Genomic DNA, 19,197 nt, shown 5'->3' on the forward strand with positions numbered 1-19,197 from the left:
GAGTTCGACACCAGCCTGGCCAACATGTGGAAACACCATCTCTACCAGAAAACACAAAAATTAGCCAGTTGTGGTAGCACACGTCTGTAATCCCAGCTACTTAGGAGGCTGTGGCAGGAATTGCTTGAACCCGGGAGGTGGAGGTTGTAGTCAGTGGAGATTGTGCTACTGCACTCCAGCATGGGCAACAGAGCAAGACTTGGTCTTAAAAAAAAAAAAAAAGAAAAGAAAATCATACATGTAGATACTGTATATTAAAGATGTCAGCTTATGACTAATCTTGAACCCTCTCACATGTGTTTCAGCCTTCGCATAGACAGGTGACCTGGGCTGAAGCCGTGAAGCTAAAAGAGAAAAGGAGAAACGGCGGGGAGAAGATGGTGGGGGGAGGGAGACAGACAGAGAAAAAGCACACACACACACAAACACACACACAAGCATAGAGTATAAAGGTGAGAACAAGCCGGCGTGGTAGCTCACGCCTATAATCCTAGCACTTTGGGAGGCCGAGGTCAAGAGATTGAGACCATCCTGGCCAACACGGTGAAACCCTGTCTCTACTAAAAATACAAAAATTAGCTAGGTGTGGTGGCATGCGCCTGTAATCCCAGCTACTTGGGAGGCTGAGGCAGGAGAATCGCTTGAACCCGGGAGGTGGAGGTTGCAGGGAGCCAAGATCGTGCCACTGCACTCCAGCCTGGTGACAGAGTGAGACTCCGTCTCAAAAAAAAAAAATAAAGATAAGAATAAAAATATAGGTGAGAACAAAGATGGGGCCAGAAGGTGTGGGTTTGCTTCTCCCATTTGGATTTGGTGAATACTTAGTAAACAATTTCTATGGGTGCCTTTTTAAAACAAATCCATCAAAAGGGGCTGAAGATTACTGAGGTGTTACAGGTCAAGTTCTTCAGAAATAAAGGCACCAGAAAAAAACACACACAAATCAAGTGCCAGGTGAAATGAAAAAGGGATGCTTCCAAGCTGCTATGCTTCTAATTATTAACCACAAATTCTTCTAGAGCAGCTACTTTCAGTACTGACTCAGGACACCTCACATCCAGCGAGACCTGTCCACCTTAGATGTGGCTTGGTGGAAAAAGTACCACTGGTCTCTCAGTTTCCTCATCTGTGAAAAAATAAGAACCAGAAAGATGACCCTGTGTACTTCCTGAAAGGGCTGCTGTGAGGACTGGAGGGGAAAACTGCTATGGAAACTTGCGGGTAGGCACTTGCAGCCTCTCCACTGTTTGTCCACAATCTGTTGAACCGGTTGGTTTCTGGTGGCTTCTGAGCACCTGTAATTTAAATGAACACTCCCTCCATTCCATCATCATCCACAGCCACTGATGAAACTTTTCTTTTTTTTTGAGACAGAGTCTCACTCTTTCACCCAGGCTGGAGTGCAGTGGCGCGATCTCGGCTTACTGCAAGCTCTGCCTCTGGGGTTCACGCCATTCTCCTGCCTCAGCCACCCGAGTAGCTGGGACTGTATACAGGCGCCCGCCACCACGCCCAGCTAATTTTTTTGTATTTTTAGTAGAGACGGGGTTTCACCATGTTAGCCAGCATGGTCTTAATCTCCTGACCTCATGATCCGCCTGACTTGCCCTTCCAAAGTTCTGGGATTACAGACGTGAGCCAACGTGCCTGGCCAAAACTTTTCTTTTTTCAAAGACAGGGTCCTGCTCTGTCACCCAGGCTGGAATGCAGTGGCTCAATCACAGTTCACTATAGCCTTGACCTCCCAGGCTCAAGCGATCCTTCTGCTTCAGTCTCCCAAGTAGCTGAGACTATAGGTACATGCTACTACGCATGAACCCTGTCACGTGTTTCAGCCTTCGGATAGACAGGTGACCTGGGCTGAAGCCATGAAGCTAAGAGAAAGAGAAAAGGAGAAAGGGCGGGGAGAAGATGGCGGGGGGAGGGAGACAGAGAAAAAGCACACACACACACACACAAACACACACACAAGCATAGAGTATAAAGGTGAGAACAAGCCGGCGTGGTAGCTTTAAATCTTTTTATTTTTAAATTTTTTGTAGAGATGGGTCTTGTCATGTTGCCCAGGCTGGCCTTGAACTCTTAGGCTGGAGTGATGCTTCTGCCTCTGCCTCTTGAAGTTCTGGGACTACGGGTGTGAGCCATCACGCCTGGCCCCGATGAAACTTTTAAACCGTGAGCTCTGTCTCTACTCTGATGGGGGGGTCACCACTAATCAGACCTGTCAAAGAGGGACCCTCCTGCACTTCCTTCTTTAGAGAAGTACTGTACATCTTTACCTTCATTTCCTTTCTCTAAGTTAACTGCCTACCCACAAAAAGATAACATATTAGTACCATAGTGACTTCATTTTTATAGTTTAAAATGTAGAACTCTATCAAAGGAGTTTAAAAGGTTAAAAATATTGCATTTAGCAGTTGCTTTGTATCCCACTTGTTTACAACCCCACCACCATCAGGCTATTTTTGTCTTGAGCAAGCACATCACCACTGGCTTCACCTGTTTGCCTGGTTAAGCTCTGAAATTAACTCAACTCCAATTTTCTGTGTCCTATTTCTAGCACTTGTTACAAACAAAGATCACAGTTTATTAACCTAGTATTTTAGCATTAAAAAAAAAAATCAGGGCTCGGTGCTGTGGCTCATGCCCATAATCCCAGTACTTTGGGAGGCCGAGGCGGGAGGATCACTTGAGCCCAGGAGTTTGAGAGCAGCCTGGGAAACATGGCAAGAACCTGTCTCTACAAAAAAAAAAAAAAGTAAAAAATTTAGCAGGGCATGGTGGTGCACAACTGTGGTCCCAGCTACTCCGACTGCTGAGGTGGGAGGATTGCCTGAGCCTGGGAAGTCAAGGATGCAGTAAGCCATGTCCGTGATACTGCACTCCAGCCCTGTCTCAAAAAAAATCAAAGAACAAAACAAGAACAACAACAACAACAAAAAACATAAGGAAACAATGGCTTTCAGGCTCCCTATAATGAGACTGAGTTCCCATTTTTGTTTCAGACTTGTGTAATTATTCATTTAACTAATGAAGTTTGGGCCAACCATATTGCCTCTGTTATTCCTAAGCACAAGTTACCTCAGGCAGGGAGCCTCTTCCTTTCCATAACACCCAGCTTAATGCCAATTGTTCATAGTAACCCCACTGTCTGAAATGCCCCTATAGTCCCCATCCATCCAGATTCTACGTATCTTCCAGAGCTGGATTCAAACCCCATCTCTGGCTGGGTGCGATGGCTCACGCCTGTAATCCCAACACTTTGGGAGGCTGAGGCAGGCAGATCACGAGGTCAGGAGATCAAGACCATCCTGGCTAACATGGTGAAACCCTGCCTCTACTGAAAAATACAACAAAAATTAGCTGGGTATGGTGGTGTGCGCCTGTAGTCCCAGGTACTCGGGAGGCTGAGGCAGGAGAATGGTATGAACCCGGGAGGTGGAGCTTGTAGTGAGCCAAGATCGTGCCACTGCACTCCAGCCTGGGCGACAGAGCGAGACTCCGTCTTAAAAAAAAACAAACAAACAAAAAAACAAATCCCATCTCTTCAGTCAGTCTTCTTGGATCTCATGGCTCTCCACTGAGCTCTCCCTCTTCTAGAATTCTTTTTCTTTTTAAGACAGGGTCTAGCTCTGTCACCCAGACTGGAGTGCAACATTGTGATGATGGCTCACTGCAGTTTTGACCTCCTGGGCTCAAGCAATCCTCCTGACTTAGCCTTCTGCATACCTGGGACTACACTTGTGTGCCACCATGCCTGGCTATTGAAAAAAAAATTTATTTTTTTAAGTAGAGACAAGGTCTTGCTATGTTGCCCAGGCTGGTCTCCAGCTCCTGGGCTCAAGCAATCCTCCTGTCTTGGCCTCCCAAAGTGCTGGGATTACAGGCATGAGCCACTGTGCCCAGCCTAGAACTAATAATTATCTGCCATCATTCATTCTGCACATAATCTTTATTTTTTGAGATGGAGTCTCGCTCTGTCACCCAGATTGGAGAGCAGTGGCGCGATCTCAGCTCACTGCAACCTCCCCTTTCCAGGTTCAAGCAATTCTCCTGCCTCAGCTTCCTGAGTAGCTGGGATTATAGGTGTGCACCACCACGCCCGACTATTTTTTGTATTTTTAGTAGAGACAGGGTTTCACCATCTTGGCCAGGCTGTTCTCAAACTCCTGGCCTCAAGCGATCTGCCTGCCCCGGCCTCCCAAAGTGCTGGGGTTACAGGCATGAGCCACCATGCCTGACCATCATTCTGCACATCATCTTATCTGAAATGTTTACAACTTGTCACTTAACTGAGCATCTGGAAGGTGGGAACTATAATACTTGCTTTCTTATAAATTCCCTCAGTGTCAAGCAATTCAGAGAGTGGATACATAACACTGATGTTATGCATAAGGACAATCTTTCCTGTTTTTGTTTTACTTTTCTGAGACAGAGTCTCAGTCTGTCACCCATGCTGGAGTGCAGTGTCTCGAACAATCTCTGCCGCCTGGGTTCAGGCAATTCTCGAGCCTCAGCCTCCCAAGTAGCTGGGATTACAGGTACGCACCACCACTCCCAGCTAATTTTTGTATTTTTTGTAGAGACGGGGTTTTGCCATGTTGGCCAGGATGGTCTCCAACTCATGACCTCCAGTGATCCACCCACCTTGGCCTCCCAAAGTACTGGGATTACAGGCCTGAGGCACCATGCCTGGCCAAATCTTCTTTTTTAAATCCATGGAATTATAAGAACATCCCCTCTTCCAGAAGCTCTGGCTCCACAGCTCCAGGCCAGCGATCTCCTTGAAATACTGCCACCACAGGCTGTTAAGCTGGCTTGTGATAGAGAACTGGGGCTGGGTATATCTGTAAACATGAAACCAGGAAGAGCACTCTGACATATAAACTCCTGGATGAGTGAAGAATACTGTTTATAACATATCGCTTTCTAAGAAGAAATACTTTAACCATCAGAATTAGATTTACCAGAGAAGCCACAGACATTTTTTTTCAAATCTAAGGCTGTATTTTCCTATAAGAATAATAAATAGAAATACAACTACTTAAAGAAATCAAACTGGCTGGGCATGGTGGCTCTCGCCTATAATCCCAGCACTTTGGGAGGCTGAGGGGGTGGGGGTGGGGGGGCAGATGACTTGAGGTCAGGAGTTTGAGACCAGCCTGGCCAACATGGTGAAACCCCGTCTCTACCAAAAATATTAAAAAATTAGCCGGGTGTGGTGGTGTGCGCCTGTAGTCCCAGCTACTCGGGAGGCTCACGCACCAGAATCACTTGAACCCGAGAGGTGGAGGTTGCAGTGAGCTGAGATCACGCCACTGCACTCCAGCCTGGGTGACAGAGTGAAACTCCATCTCAAAAAAAAAAAAAAATCAAACCATCTAGCTAGACCCAGGTAAGCAACTTGACATAGTGATGAAAAAGCTAAACAAATCACTAGTAACTCAAGTTAATACAGGTTCTTCACGTTCTTCCCCTCACTGCGACATGTTATATGGTCAAACAGTCTCAGATTAATGATCCTGGTTTCCCCAACTTAGCACAGATCTGGTAAAAAGACTTACTATAATAATGTCAAAGCAAATCACTTAGTTTTACAAATGAGAACATGATTGAACAATTACTTTAAGATAAATAAAATTTTAGTTTCCACTGTATACCTCATGCATGAACCATAATGACATATGGCATTAAAAGCGAACTGAACATGGCTTTTATAAAAATAACTGCCAGCTGGGCGTGGTGGCTCATGCCTAAAATCCAGCACTTTGGGAGGCCAAGGCAGGTGGATTGCTTGAGTCCAGGAGTTTGAGACCATCCTGGGCAACATGGTAAAACCCCCTCTACAAAAAATTAGCTGGGCATGGTGGTGCACACCTGTGGTCCCAGCTACTCGGGAGGCTGAGGTGAGAGGACCGCTTGAGTCAGGGAGGCAGAGGTTGCGGTGAACTGAGACTGCCTCTGCACTCCAGGCTGGGTGACAGAGTAAGTCTCTGTCTCAAAAACAAACAAAAAGGAACTGCCTTTGGAGTTGGGTAAAGAAACATGTGAGAAACTATTTCAACGTGATTGTTATATTTAGAAGGTAAATGAACCCAGTTCTTGCCTGACTTAGTTATAGACCTAAGACAGTTGTCTAGGGCAATTTCTGCAAGAAATTGCACCTTTATTTGGGTATGAAGCCACAATGAGATGCCAGTATTATACATTATAAAAAGACTGAACTAAGAATCCTTAGAATATTTTCAAAGCAGCTCAGACTCCACGTAACACAGAAAGAAAGGCGAAGGGAGACTCCTGGTGAGTACTACTCACTGATCTTCTGTTCCAAAAAATTTCACAAAGAAGCATTTCTTTCCACGAGGTTTCTTCAAGTCCTTTGGTGGATTAACAATCTGGAGGATAAAAGGGGGGAAAAAGGTTGGCTGGCAACACAGCAGCCCACTTTCTAGTGGCTCCACATTGCTCTACACAGTTCTACGTTGCTAAGAAAAAAGTAAATTAAAAGGACTTACTTACAAATAAATTTATTTATATACAAAACAGAACCCAAGGCCTAGTACTTGTCTAAATCTCCCATTTTTCTATTGAGGTGTATGGAAATGTGTAGATATTCTAGAAGTTCCCAATATTTAACATGTAGCACACTGCTCAGTAGACACAATATCCCTTTTACTGCAGTGGCCCGGTTTTACAAGCAGTTAAAACTAAGATCAACAGCATCCCCTGCCCCCCACCACCCCACCCCCGCCCCACTGTGACCCCAACATTACTGAAAAAATGCAGAGGACACTCTCTGAAATACTTCCTGTGCAGGAAGGGTTGAGACAGGACATAGTGAAAACAAAGGACAACTGAGGCACAGAAAACACCATATTGCAAAGAGACCATCTAAAGACACTTCCCGGGCTCCAAGCAAGAATATAAAAACACAACATTTGGAAAGCAATGATGGATCACCTCATGCAAAATCTGGAATGCCAACTTCTGCAAAGAGGCACTGGAGTAGCACATATGGTAACATGGAAAGAAGATTTAAACTTAGTTGGGACAAAAATACTTTGGCTTTTCACTAACCTACATTTAGACTTCTCTTCCTGGATAATTTATATTTTCTTCTCCTTTTGTTACATTTAAGCATAAAGCTAAATTCAGATTAGAATTATTTCCGGGGTTAAAAAAGAAACTTCATAAACCTCCTCTAAATCAAGAAATAAGCGTTTAGAGCAGATTTAATGATCTGGTGTATACTGCATTGCCTTTTAAAAAATAACCGATACTAGGAGAAAAAAAAATTCTAAGTGCCATCTGAATGGGCCCAATTTAACTCAATACTAGAAACTGAGAGGAATGCATCTTACATTCTCCACCTCCTCAAAACCAACTTCAAATATCTTCCTTTAGTAGCAAGACACTCACCTTTCCTGGCCAAGGAGGATATCGGCCGAGTTTCCCCCTAGAGAAAACACACAGAGTCAACACTTGCCCTGGAAAAGCCAGTCCATCTCCTTCAACCCATTCAATACGCAATTTATTTTCCTAAATCTCTGCTGGCATCCTCAAATGCCGGAACAAAAGCTTTCACAGCTGGGCCCAAGACCCTCAGAAGTAAAATGCAAAATTGTATACTTATGTGCACAACCTATATCCATTCTTCTGTTGACAAGGAATACAGAACAACACAACTGTCAAAAGTCACTTGTCTAGAGCTTCTTAATGACGGGGATGGAAGGACAGCTTCCTCTATAAACACAGACTTTCCCTCTCTAAGTCTGGTTTAATTCAACAGGAGACCTGCCTGGCTTTGACAAATGCTAATGGAAGCCTTCCTCTGGGTGGAGAAACAAGCTACGCAGCTCGAGGGAGGCGGCGACAATCAGTCTTGGTTCGGGCGGTTGTCTGGGACACAGAAACAGACCGCGGGAGGCACCCAAGCCTGCACTGGTCACTGCCAAGCCATCGGTTGTAAAGGAGAACTCCCCCCGCCGTTTCTTCGCGGGGCAACGCCAGCAGTCCGGTTTAGACACCCCCGGCTGAGCCGCCCGCACAGATCGGCTGCATTGCAACCTGGGCTTTGACCGAATGGCACCGGCGAGATGGACTCGCAAGTCCGGTCCCCGGCGCTTCTGCTTTCTGAGAAGCCCCAGCAAGACCCCGGGGACCCGTCGTCCGGGGAAGCCTCGCGGCACCGGCGGCTCCCTTCACGGGGGCCGCCAATATTTGGACCCCGAGTGCAGACCCCACCCGGCCGGCCTCGGGTATCAAAGCCGGTGCCCGCCGTGGCCACCCTCGGCCTCGGTCCCCCGGGACTGGACTGCCCCTTCCGCCCGGCGCCGCTCGCAAGCGCCGGCACCTTCTCTTCCCCTCTCTCCGCGACCTGGAGCGCATAAAAAGGCAGCTCCGGGGCCGGCAGCGAACCCCGCGCCCAGGCGGGCAGCTCCCCGGCGCGTCTCGGTTGGCCCGGCCGCTCGGACTCACCACACCAAGTCGCCGAGCCGCAGACTCACAGCCGCCATCTTACCACCCAACCACCGCCGACGCACGGGCCGCCGGGAACAGCAGGTCGCCCCGGCGCCGCCCATTGGAGTGGGCCCGACCACGTGACGGGGGCCGGTTGTCATCGGCCACGCCGCTGCTCTGACGTCACCGCGCCCGCCGGGGATCATTGGCTGACCGAGGGGCACGTGACGCGAGCGCCGCGGTCTCCGCGCGCCGGAGCGCAGAGACTCCCGGCTCTTTCCCCCTCCCTCCGGCTCGTGACAACGAAACGCCCGCGGTCTGAGGCGGCGGCGGCGGCGGCGGCGGCGGCGGCGGCGGTGCGACCGGCTGAGCGCGAGAGGGAGTCGGCCTCGCGGCCCGCCCCGCCCCCGGGTTTTGGACTCCGCGCCTCTCCCCTCTCGGCGCTTCCGTTACGGCCGTTGGTCCGGCGCGGGCCCCGGGGCCATTCCCGAGCCCGAGGCGCTGGTCGGCCCCGTCGCAGCGCCAGTGAGCTGCCCTGACGGAGCTCGGCGCGGCCTGGAACTCAGCCTCCGCCGGGTCTGGGCTCCCGCGCCCGGCGACTCTGCTTGGCCGCAGGCCGGGAGGCCCCGGTGTCCGCGCCCGTCCGCTCCCGCCGCCCGTGTTCTTTGGAGCGCTCCTTCCGACGGCCGCTTTCGGAGGCGCCGTCTGAGCGCGGGGTCCCGCGCCGCAAGTTCTCCTGGGGCGCCCGGAGGTTGCTCCCCTGACCCCCTGGTGTCCCCGGAGTGGCCGCGCGGACGTCGAGTTGGCATTTCTTCGCTTCCTCTTGGTCCGGCGCGCGGCGCGGCACACCAGGCTCCCCTGGGCGCGGGGACCCGGCCATGGGCCGAGGCGCGGGCCGCCCGCCCGCTGGGAGCCACGGCTCAGGAGCCGACCGCTAGCTGCGCCGCCGCCCGGGGACCGGCATGAGGACCGCCGCGGGGGGACGTCTGCGGCCCGCGTCGGCGCTGGGGACAAAGGTGCGTGTGGTTGTCGGCTCCGTGCTCTCTCGTTAGCTTTGCGGTAGTTTTGCACTTTTGAAAAAGTTGTGACAACAGGAAGACAGATGCCGGGCGTAGTTTGGACACTTTAAAACTGAACCATGAACTGGGAAGTGTTAACTGCAGTTGAGCGCAGCGTCGGCCCAAACTTCAGCAGACCAGGTAGAATCACAATTTTGCAAAAGATCCCAGTCCCGATCACAGACTCCACAGTGTCAAGGATTGACTTAGACTTGGTGTCGGGCTCTTGTTGAGTCACTGCCAGCTGTAAAAGGTGGCGGTTCCACACGCATTTCCCCAGGGCATTGTGGTGGTTAGAGGTTTCGGTTGCAAGTCGGTGTTTAGCGTACTGGGTCGTCCCGCAGCCTGATTTTTCTTGGGAGATCAGTTTTCCTGAAGTATCAAGAATTAGCTGCACGGACTGTCATTTACTGCGTGTGTGTTTTTAAAACAAAGTGATCTTTAAAGCGTATTTAAGGTTCCAGGGAATAATTTGATAAAAATTTAACATATGTTCCTGTTTAAAAATTCTGAATTTGTGAGGAATTGAAGAATATTTTAATAACTTAATTAAAAACATGAATCTTGGCCGGGCATGGTGGCATGAGCCTGTAATCCCAGTATTTTGGGATGCCGAGGCGGGCGGACCACCTGAGATCAGGAGTTCGAGACCAGTCTGGCCAACACGGTCAAACCCAGTCTCTACTAAAAATACAAAATTAGCCGGGCGTGGTGGCGCATGGCTGTAGTCCCAGCTACTTGGGAGGCTGAGGCAGGAGAATCGCTTAACCCGGGGAGCGGAGGTTGCAGTGAGCCGAGATTATGTCACTGCACTCCAGCCAGGCGACAGAGCGAGCGAGACTCGTCCCCCCGCCAAAAAAAAAAAAAGAAAAAAAAATCTCAAATGAACATTGCACCAAAACCTAGAAGCATTCCCCTTAACATCAGAAACATAGTACGTTTCTACCACTATTAGACAATAAGAATATATTGCCTAAAACCTGAAAGTTCTAGCCAGTGCAGTAAGACAGGAAACAAAAATAAGAAATGCAATTTTTGGAAAAGTAAAGACAGAATTCTCATTTCCGTGGATGATAGGTCTGCCTATTTTGAAAAAAAAAAAAAAAAAAAAAGCCATTAAAATAAGAATTCAGGAAGGGTACTCATTATAAGTTGGAATACACAATTTAGATTTTCTGTTTCATCAATAACCAGTTTGAAAATAGAATGTTTAGAAGGATATATATATATATATATATATATATATATATATACACACACACAGTAAGAAAAAATATAAAATTCCTGAGGATAACCAAGGGACAAGGAAGGCTAGTATTTTCTCAGTAACACCAACTGAGGTTTTTAAAGGGGGATCTTTGTTTTTTCTTTTTTTTTTTTTGATACGGAGTTTCACTCTTGTAGCCCAGGCTGGAGTGCAGTGGCAGGATCACGGCTCACTGCAGCCTGGACCTTCCCAGGCTCAAGCCATCCTCCCACCTCAGCCTCCTTAGTAGCCAAGACTACAGGGGTGTGCCACCGTACCTGGCTAATTTTTAAAAAAATTTTTTGTACAGATGAAGTCTCGTCATGTTGCCCAGGCTGGTCTTAAACTCCTAGGCTCCAGCGATCATTCCTGCCTTAGCCTCCCAAAGTGCTGGGTCCGGGAAGTTGAGGCTGCAGTGAGCTCTCATGGTGCCACTGCAGTCCAGCCTGGGCAACAGGAGTGAGGCAACTATCTCACACACACAAAAAAAAAACACCAAAAAAACTAAAATCTTTCCAAGGACTTAGGCAACTCTCTTAAGTCTAATAAACAGGTAAATGTAAGTCAGTTTTTTTAAACATTCAGACATGTTTGAACTTAATTATATTTTCTTAAGCATTTTGAATTATGATTGTAAGTCTAACATACCATTGTTTAATATATCGGATTCTCTGAAATGTTTCAAATGGCTTAGTAACAGCAGAACATTATAGTGATGATAAAACAACCCCAAATCTAAGTGTTAATAGACTACAGATTTGACTCACTTTATCCTGTAGTCTTATTTTTTACCTTCTTGGGCTTGGAGAGTCACTTAAGCAACTGAAAGGAGCAGTTTTGCCATCTCGGATTGAAGCTGCAGTCTCTCAGACTTGGACTGAGATAAGGTTATGTGTTTATTGCCTGGACGGGGAGAGTAGGACCTGGTTGCCACTTCAAGGATGACCTTCCTGCATCCCATTGGTTAACTTGCTGATTCCCTTCTTATAGTGAGACTGTTCCCGTTCTACCAGTGGGGGAATCTGTAAGCCTTCAGCTGGGATTTATTTCCACAACCCAGCGCATCACAAATATCCTGAGGGCCTTGGAGATTTCTTTTAGGGAAATCTCCTTTAACATCTTAGTACATGTTGGGAGATGGTCTTTTGCAGCGCCAACCTGTTATACTGCTAATCGTTTTGCTGCCTGTTTAGAATTATTTTAACTCTTCATTTGTAGATATTTTGTTCCCTTATCTGATGTTATAAGTTGATTTTATGATCATAATTCGACAAATGAATGTTGGATATATACAAATATGTCTACATGTATGTGGATATATATGATATATGCTAATTTTCCTGAATTAACTCACATTTGTGATTGATTTACAACCAAAATAGAGTCAGTTTTTTTGAAACCTGCCAAAATAATACATAGGCTGGAATGGCAAAGTATTATTTATAAAGAAGGATATTAAACATGAGCTTTAACTTTGCAATATTAAAGTATAAAACTTTACAAAACAGTGCAATATTGGTTAAAGAATCTCTAAATACTGTATTAATATGACAGATGGACTTCAGAAACAGGCCTTAGATATCTGTGATGTTGCTTTGCAATATATGCCAAATCAGCAGAGGAAGGAAGGATTGTTTAGTGACTGATGCTGGAGGAAACCAAGTTACAGCCTCTCCTCATACTTTATAGCATAGCAAATTCATCTGGGGTTAATGAAGTAAATGTGAAAAAAATCTGTAAATGACCATATAGGCTGGGCTCAGTGGCTCACACCTGTAATCCCAGCAGGAGTTCAAAACCAGTCTGGGCAACATGGCAAAACAACGTCCCTACAAAAAATACAAAAATTAGCATGCCTTTAGTTCCAGCTACTAGGGAGGCTGAGGTAGGAGGATCGCTTTAGCCTGGGAGGTTGAAGCTTCAGTGAGCTGAGATTGAGTCACTTTATTCCAGCCTGGGCAACAGAGTGAGACCTTGTCTCAAAAAACAAAAAACCTATATACACAAGTTCTTCTATAAGATCTGGTTGGAGACAAACATTCTAGGCATAAAAGAAATGGGAGAAGTCTCAAAGGAAAAGAGCCTAGTTTTAACTGCATACAAAGTTATAATTTCCTTGGAAGGAGGGTCGCTTGAGGTTGTGAGCTTAAGACCAGCCTGGGCAACATAGTGGGCCAGCATCTCTACAAAAAATAGAAAAAATTAGCTAGGCATGGTGGGATATACCTGTAGTCCCAGCTACTCGAGAGGTTGAAGTGGTGAGAGGGTTGCTTGAGCCTGGGAGGTTGAGGTTCTGAAGTGGCTGTGATTGGGCCACTGCCCTCTAGCCTGGATATAACAGTGGGACCCTAACTCAAAAAAAAAAAAGTTAACATTTCTTTCATCATACCTCACTCTAAGCAACATTAAACAGCAAATAACAAAACAAGAAGAAGCACTTATAAGAGATATGACAGATGTTGTATATCTATAATATGTAATAATTTATGTATAATATCAAGAGCCCTTACAAGTCAATAAGAAAGTCACAATTTATTCAACCATTCCCTGATTGATTGTCATTTGATTGTCATTTTGGTTGCTTCCATTATTTTTCTTGTATAAACAAGGCTGCAATGAATATCTTTATTGGTATGGTAGAAAGTTCACACTAGAATATGAACTCTTTTAAAAAGCAGGACACAAAATTATATATGAAGTAAGCAGAAAACATGTATGGCATGTATTAGCGTATTTATATTCTGTGAACATTTGGAATTCTGTACTCAAAATCTATTTTGACCATTCCCAAGTGATTTTGAAAGTCTTTGGCATGTCATAATTTGTTATTTTGCCAAGGCCAGTGTTTGGGTGTGAGAGTGGTGCACAGGGCAGGAGTGTGTAACTTTGTTAGGAAGTGAGCCTAGTCACACCCTCCTGAGTCACTGGTTCTTTACTATCCTGGGGTAGGCAATATCTTTTGTTCAGCTGATAAAAGCTTTGTCATTGTGAAGATTGGCTCCCAATGATAGGAAACTGCTGGTGATGAAAATAAAGAGGTCTTAAAGATTATTCTCAGCCAGAAAAAATAAGTGTTAGACAAATTAAATGGAAAATAATTAATATTTTAGTAGTCTTTACAATTTGGAGGTCTAAGGCTCTGTCAGCATGGGTTCTTTAAGGTCAAGGATCTAGGATACAGATGCATAGGAAAGACTGGAAGTATGCTAAGCAGTGACTATCTCTGAATGATTATGAAAAAGTTTTAGGATGAATAAGCAGAAAAAAACAATAAATGACAAAATATAACAATGGAGTTTTCTTGACAATGAAATTCTCTTAAACTTAAATCTCTTTAATTAGGCAGGTAAACTATTTTATCATCTTCGTTTGACCTGGCCCTTCTTTTCAATGTTAACAGAAGCCATGCAGTGACACCCGCTAAGACTTGTTGGTAGCCATGTCGGAGCCCCACAGGGTCCAGTTCACCTCTCTCCCAGGTTCCCTGAATCCTGCGTTTTTGAAGAAGTCCCGGAAGGAGGAGGCTGGGGGAGGAGAACAGCATCAGGACTGTGAGCCGGCCGCAGCAGCTGTTCGGATTACACTCACCCTCTTTGAACCAGATCACAAACGCTGCCCAGAGTTCTTCTACCCAGAGCTGGTGAAGAATATCCGAGGGAAGGTAAAAGGCCTTCAGCCTGGAGATAAGGTACACCCCTTTGTTCCCAGAGGCGCTGCAGGTTTAACGCACGGGGGTCAGTGCGTGCATGTGGGGCTTCTGTAGTGGGGAAGCAAGACTTAACTGAGGTTTTGGCTACCCCAAGATCCTGTCACTCACTCAAGGCAAGCACAAGATTTGCTTCTCTTACCTCTGTGTGCAAAGGGAGAGGCCAATTTGAATTATAACTAATTAACATAAATTTTAAAAACAATACATTTTTCTCTGCCAAGGTTATAAACGTTATGTGTAAATGAAACCAGTCCCTGACAGTTCCACTGTTAGAATTCCATGCTGGACATTTTCCTCTTCCAAGAGAATCTTGCTGTCTACCTAATATAGGGGCAGACAAACACGTAGACTGCTTTTTTTTTTTTTTTTGAGACCGAGTCTCGCCCTGTCGTCCAGGCTGGAGTGCAGTGGAGTGATCTCGGCTCACTGTAACCTCCGCCTCCTGAGTTCAAGTGATTCTCCTGCCTCAACCTCCCGAGTACCTGGGACTACAGGTGCACGCCACCACACCCAGCTAATTTCTGTATTTTTAGTAGAGATGGCGTTTCACTATGTTGGCCAGGCTGGTCTCAAACTCCTGGCCTCAAGTGATCTGCCTGCCTTGGCCTCCCAAATTGCTGGGATTACAAACATGAGCCACTGCACCTAGTCACAACTTGATGGATTTTCATGAACTCAGTACACCCATGTAACCTGCATGTAGGTCACAAAATATATTTATCAGGACCCCAGAAACCCTCCTTCTGCCCTGCCAGAAGACTACCTCAATACTCATGGGCAACCACTGCCCTGATTTCTAACAGCTTAGATCTGCTTAGATTTGTGGGTTTTTTTTTTTTTTTTTTTTTGAGGCAGAGTCTTACTCTGTCGCCCAGGCTGGAGTGCAGTGGCGCCATCTTGTCTCACTGCAACCTCTGCCTCCTGGGTTCACGCCGTTCTCCTGCCTCAGCCTTCCGAGTAGCTGGGAGTACAGGCGTCCGCCACCATGCCCTGCTAATTTTTTGTATTTTTAGTAGAGACAGCGTTTCAGTGTGTTAGTCAGGATGGTCTCGATCTCCTGACCTTGTGATCCACCCACCTTGGCCTCTCAAAGTGCTGGGATTACAGGCATGAGCCACAGCACCTGGCCTCTTTTTTTTGTTGTTGTTGTTTTTGTTTTTGTTTTTTGAGACCAAGTCTCACTCTGTCACCCAGGCTGGAGTGCGGTGGCGCAATCTTGGCTCACTGCAACTTCACCTCCCAGGTTCAAATGTTTCTCCTGCCTCAGCCTCCCAAGTAGCTAGGATTACAGGTGCCAGCCACCACGCCTGGCTAATTTTTTTTTTTTTTTTTTTTTTTTTTGTATTTTTAGTAGAGATGGGGTTTCACCATTTTGGCCACGCTGGTCTCGAACTCCTGACCTCAAGTGATCCACCCACCGCCTCCCAAAGTGTTAGGATTTCAGGCGTGAGTCACCGCACCTGGCTGTGTTTTTTGTATTTTGTGTAGATGGAATTGTATGGTATTTGAGTACCACCTAGGTGAAAAGCTTTTTTTTTTTTTTTTTTTTTGAGACAGAGTCTCGCTCTGTCGCCCAGGCTGGCGTGCAGTGGTGCAATCTCGGCTCACTGCAAGCTCCGCCTCCTGGGTTCATGCCATTTTCCTGCCTCAGCCTCCCGAGTAGCTGGAACTACAGGCGCCAGCCACCATGCTTGGTTAATTTTTTGTATTTTTAGTAGAGACAGGGTTTCACCGTGTTAGCCAGGATGGTGTCGATCTCCTGACCTCGTGATCTGCCCGTGTCTGCCTCCCAAAGTGCTGGGATTACAGGCGTGAGCCACCGTGCCTGGCCCGTGAAAAGCATTTTTAAGCACCTGTGTCTACCTTTGCACTGTGCTAGGCTCTGAGGAAAAGGTAAGTGGGCCCCACACTCGCAGCATTCTGGTCTCTAGAGTGGCTGTTAGTGAAATGGGGACGAGGCTGGTAATTGGCTCACAGTTGTCTGAGTGTGGAATGAGAATGAAATCATGTTGTGAAGTTTCTAGCAGTATGCCTCAGTGCCAAGTGATCAGTCAGTCTTATTCACAGGTATGCTGTTTGGAGGGTATTTTTGGTTAGAAGGATTAATCTTTACCTGAGATTAAAAAAATGTGTTTTCTTGGCCTGGCATAGTGGCTCACACCTGTAATCCCAGCACTTTGGGAGTCTCAGACATGAGGATCACTTGACCACAGGAGTTCAAGACTAGCCTGGGCAACAGTGAAACTCCATCTCTGCAAAATAATACAGAAATTAGCTGGGCATGATGGTGCATGCCTGAAGTTCCAGCTACTCAGAAAGCTGAGGTGGGAGGATTGCTTGAGCCTGAGAGGTCAAGGTTGCGGTGAGCCATGATCACACCACCGCACTGGGTGAAAGCAAGACCGTGTGTCAAAAAAAAAAAAAAAGGCTGGAAGGCCTGGCGCAGTGACTCATGCCTGTGATCCCAGCACTTTGGGTGGCCGAGGCAGGCAGATCACTTGAGGTCAGGAGTTTGAGACCAGCCTGGCCAACATGGCAAAAACCCATCTCTACTGAAAATACAAAAATTAGCCGGGTGTGATAGTGCATGCATGTAATCCCAGCTACTTGGTAGGCTGAGGCAGGATAATTGCTTGAACCCAGGAGGCAGAGATTGCAGTGAGCTGAGATCGTGCCACTGTACTCCAGCCTGGGTGATGGCGAGACTCCATCTCCCCCCACCAAAAAACACCAAACCAAAAAAGAAAAAGTGTTTCCTTGATTGAGATCTGATTGCCTAATTGCCAGAATGGAGGCCAATGAGTCTGTACCAAGGGTCAGCCTGTTGGATGAGCACCACTGGGCAGGATGAGAAAAAGTAATTTCAAATCCCTTTATAATTCCTGTTTCAGGAAAATGGTATCTTCTTCCTTTAGAGGAAGAGACAGTAGCAGGGGTTGGTTAATGTGTTTATTCGTGGGTTCAAACCAAATCAGTAGGTCAACTGAAATTAGAACCCCAGTGCTCTGATTTCACCTTTTTGGGGACTACAAATGCCCTTCTCCATTGCAGAAAAATGCATGGAGGATACACACAGAATTTTGGATCCAATTCAGAGGATTCAGTCCTGGACTTTGGGTTCAGAACTCCTAAATCGTCGTGGGTCTACTCTGCAGTGTTAAAAGTACAATAAAATCGGACACATTTGTGCAGCAGTTCTTTTAGTGTATAGTTCTTAATAGTGTGAAGGCACTGTGCTAGACTCAGAGGACTATAGAACGGTAGAGAAAACACTGTACCAGCCTCAAAACAAACATCCTATAGATGTTTTGAGAGAATGGTACCACCGCAGGTAACAGAAATTACAATATGGTCATTGTTTAAGTCTGGTGCGACACAGGCCCTGGAGGTCTTAGAAAGAAGAGAGCTTATATCCTGATTAGTGTTCGCACAGAGCTGGGCCTTCCGTCATACAGTCAGGAAATGGTAGTTATGGGAAGACTGCTGTTGGCAAGGCGTTCAGTAATATACGTAGAATCCAGTGCTGCTCAAGGTTGGTGGGATTTCTTACAGTTACATAACCACTCAAGTTCTATGCGATCATGGTAGAAAAATTAGAAGATCCAGATAAGCATGTTTGAAAGACTCCCCATTTGTGGTATGATCATTAGATGTATGCTCTATAATATCCCATTGTATGTGTACACCACAAATCATTTAACTGATCCTTTGCAGGTGGTATTTCAGTAGGCAGAGATGGGAGGGTGAGATAAGAAAGTTTGTTTGAAACAGGCATACAATCTTTAGTGTTTTGTGTCTACCTTGAAGTCTTAAACATACTTAGTACAGGAGTCTTATTAAAATTAGGATTCCTGGCTCCTGGCTGGGTGTGGTGGCTCTCACCTGTAATCCCAGCACTTTGGGAGGCTGAGATGGGCAGATCATTTGAGCCCAGGAGCTTGAGACCAGCCTGGGCAACATGATGAAACCCTATCTGTACAAAAAACTTTAAAAAAAAATTAGCTAGGCATAGTGTTGCATGCCTGTAGTCCCATCTATTCAGGAGGCTGAGGCAGGAGGATCACCCGAGCCTGGGGAGGTTGAGGCTACAGTGAGTCATGATTGTGCTACTGCACTGCAGCCTGAGTGACAGAGTGAGACTCTTATCTCAAAAAAAAAAAAAAAAAAAAATTTTTTTTTTTTTAGATTCCTTGCTCACAAAGCTTAAGGCTTATCTGTGGAAAATTTGCTTGATGAGAAAAGAATGAGCTTATAAAATGGAAATAAGCCTTGGAAGCCTGAGTTTAACTTTGGTTGCACTGAGAGAAGTGCAAATTCAGACCTTTCTAAACAGTATGGCAGAACGGCTCTCAAGAACTTGCACCACATTCAGTGGGATTTTCATGTTTTTGAGCCATTGACTATTTTGGAAGTTAATGGACTCTTTCTTAGAATGTTTTTAAATGCCTGAAGAAAATTTTAGAGTTACGAAGGAAGTCCACTTTATTGAACGTGGTCGTGTAGCGACTGAGCATCTCCTTCTAAAGGCCCTTTGCTGTCTTTGAGTCGTGCAGCCCCTCATGCTGTGGTGGATGATTGTAGGCATTCAATCAAGTTTTATTAACCTACATTAAGGGAAATTTTACTTTCTTAATTAAGATAAACATTGATGAGATGGTAGCATATTTTCTACCTTGCCCTTTTCTGGAAAACATTGTTTTTATATAGGTATTCAGTAATCAGTG

At 46.1% G+C, this 19,197-nt stretch overlaps 2 protein-coding genes across 13 annotated transcripts in view; one reads left to right on the forward strand and one right to left on the reverse strand.

Moving 5' to 3' along the window:
* Positions 1–8,621, reverse strand: part of GLYR1 (glyoxylate reductase 1 homolog) — a 44,293-nt gene extending 35,672 nt beyond the window's left edge. For 3 of the 7 annotated variants that reach the window (XR_008494655.2, XM_054454286.2, XM_054454285.2), the window contains exons 1-3: positions 8,479–8,621; positions 7,420–7,456; positions 6,316–6,395 (exon numbers count right to left, since the gene is read on the reverse strand). Coding sequence is in view for 4 of the 7 variants with exons in the window: in XM_054454286.2 (XP_054310261.1) it covers positions 6,316–6,395; positions 7,420–7,456; positions 8,479–8,621 (260 nt within the window). In the remaining 3 variants the exon portion in view is untranslated. The remainder of the gene's footprint in view (positions 1–6,315; positions 6,396–7,419; positions 7,457–8,478) is intronic. The other 4 variants (XR_008494656.2, XR_008494654.2, XM_054454288.2 and 1 more) reach the window with 2 other exon arrangements.
* A 715-nt stretch (positions 8,622–9,336) lies between these two features.
* Positions 9,337–19,197, forward strand: part of UBN1 (ubinuclein 1) — a 34,487-nt gene continuing 24,626 nt past the window's right edge. For 2 of the 6 annotated variants that reach the window (XM_054454306.2, XM_054454307.2), the window contains exons 1-2: positions 9,337–9,476; positions 14,165–14,452. In XM_054454306.2, the coding sequence (XP_054310281.1) occupies positions 14,204–14,452 (249 nt within the window). In that variant the 5' untranslated portion in view covers positions 9,337–9,476; positions 14,165–14,203. Of the gene's footprint in view, positions 9,477–9,519; positions 9,660–14,164; positions 14,453–19,197 lie in introns of those variants that run through there. The other 4 variants (XM_063654092.1, XM_063654094.1, XM_063654095.1 and 1 more) reach the window with 3 other exon arrangements.

This window comes from Pongo pygmaeus, chromosome 18, assembly GCF_028885625.2.
Source record: "Pongo pygmaeus isolate AG05252 chromosome 18, NHGRI_mPonPyg2-v2.0_pri, whole genome shotgun sequence".
NCBI classification, from domain to species: domain Eukaryota; kingdom Metazoa; phylum Chordata; class Mammalia; order Primates; family Hominidae; genus Pongo; species Pongo pygmaeus.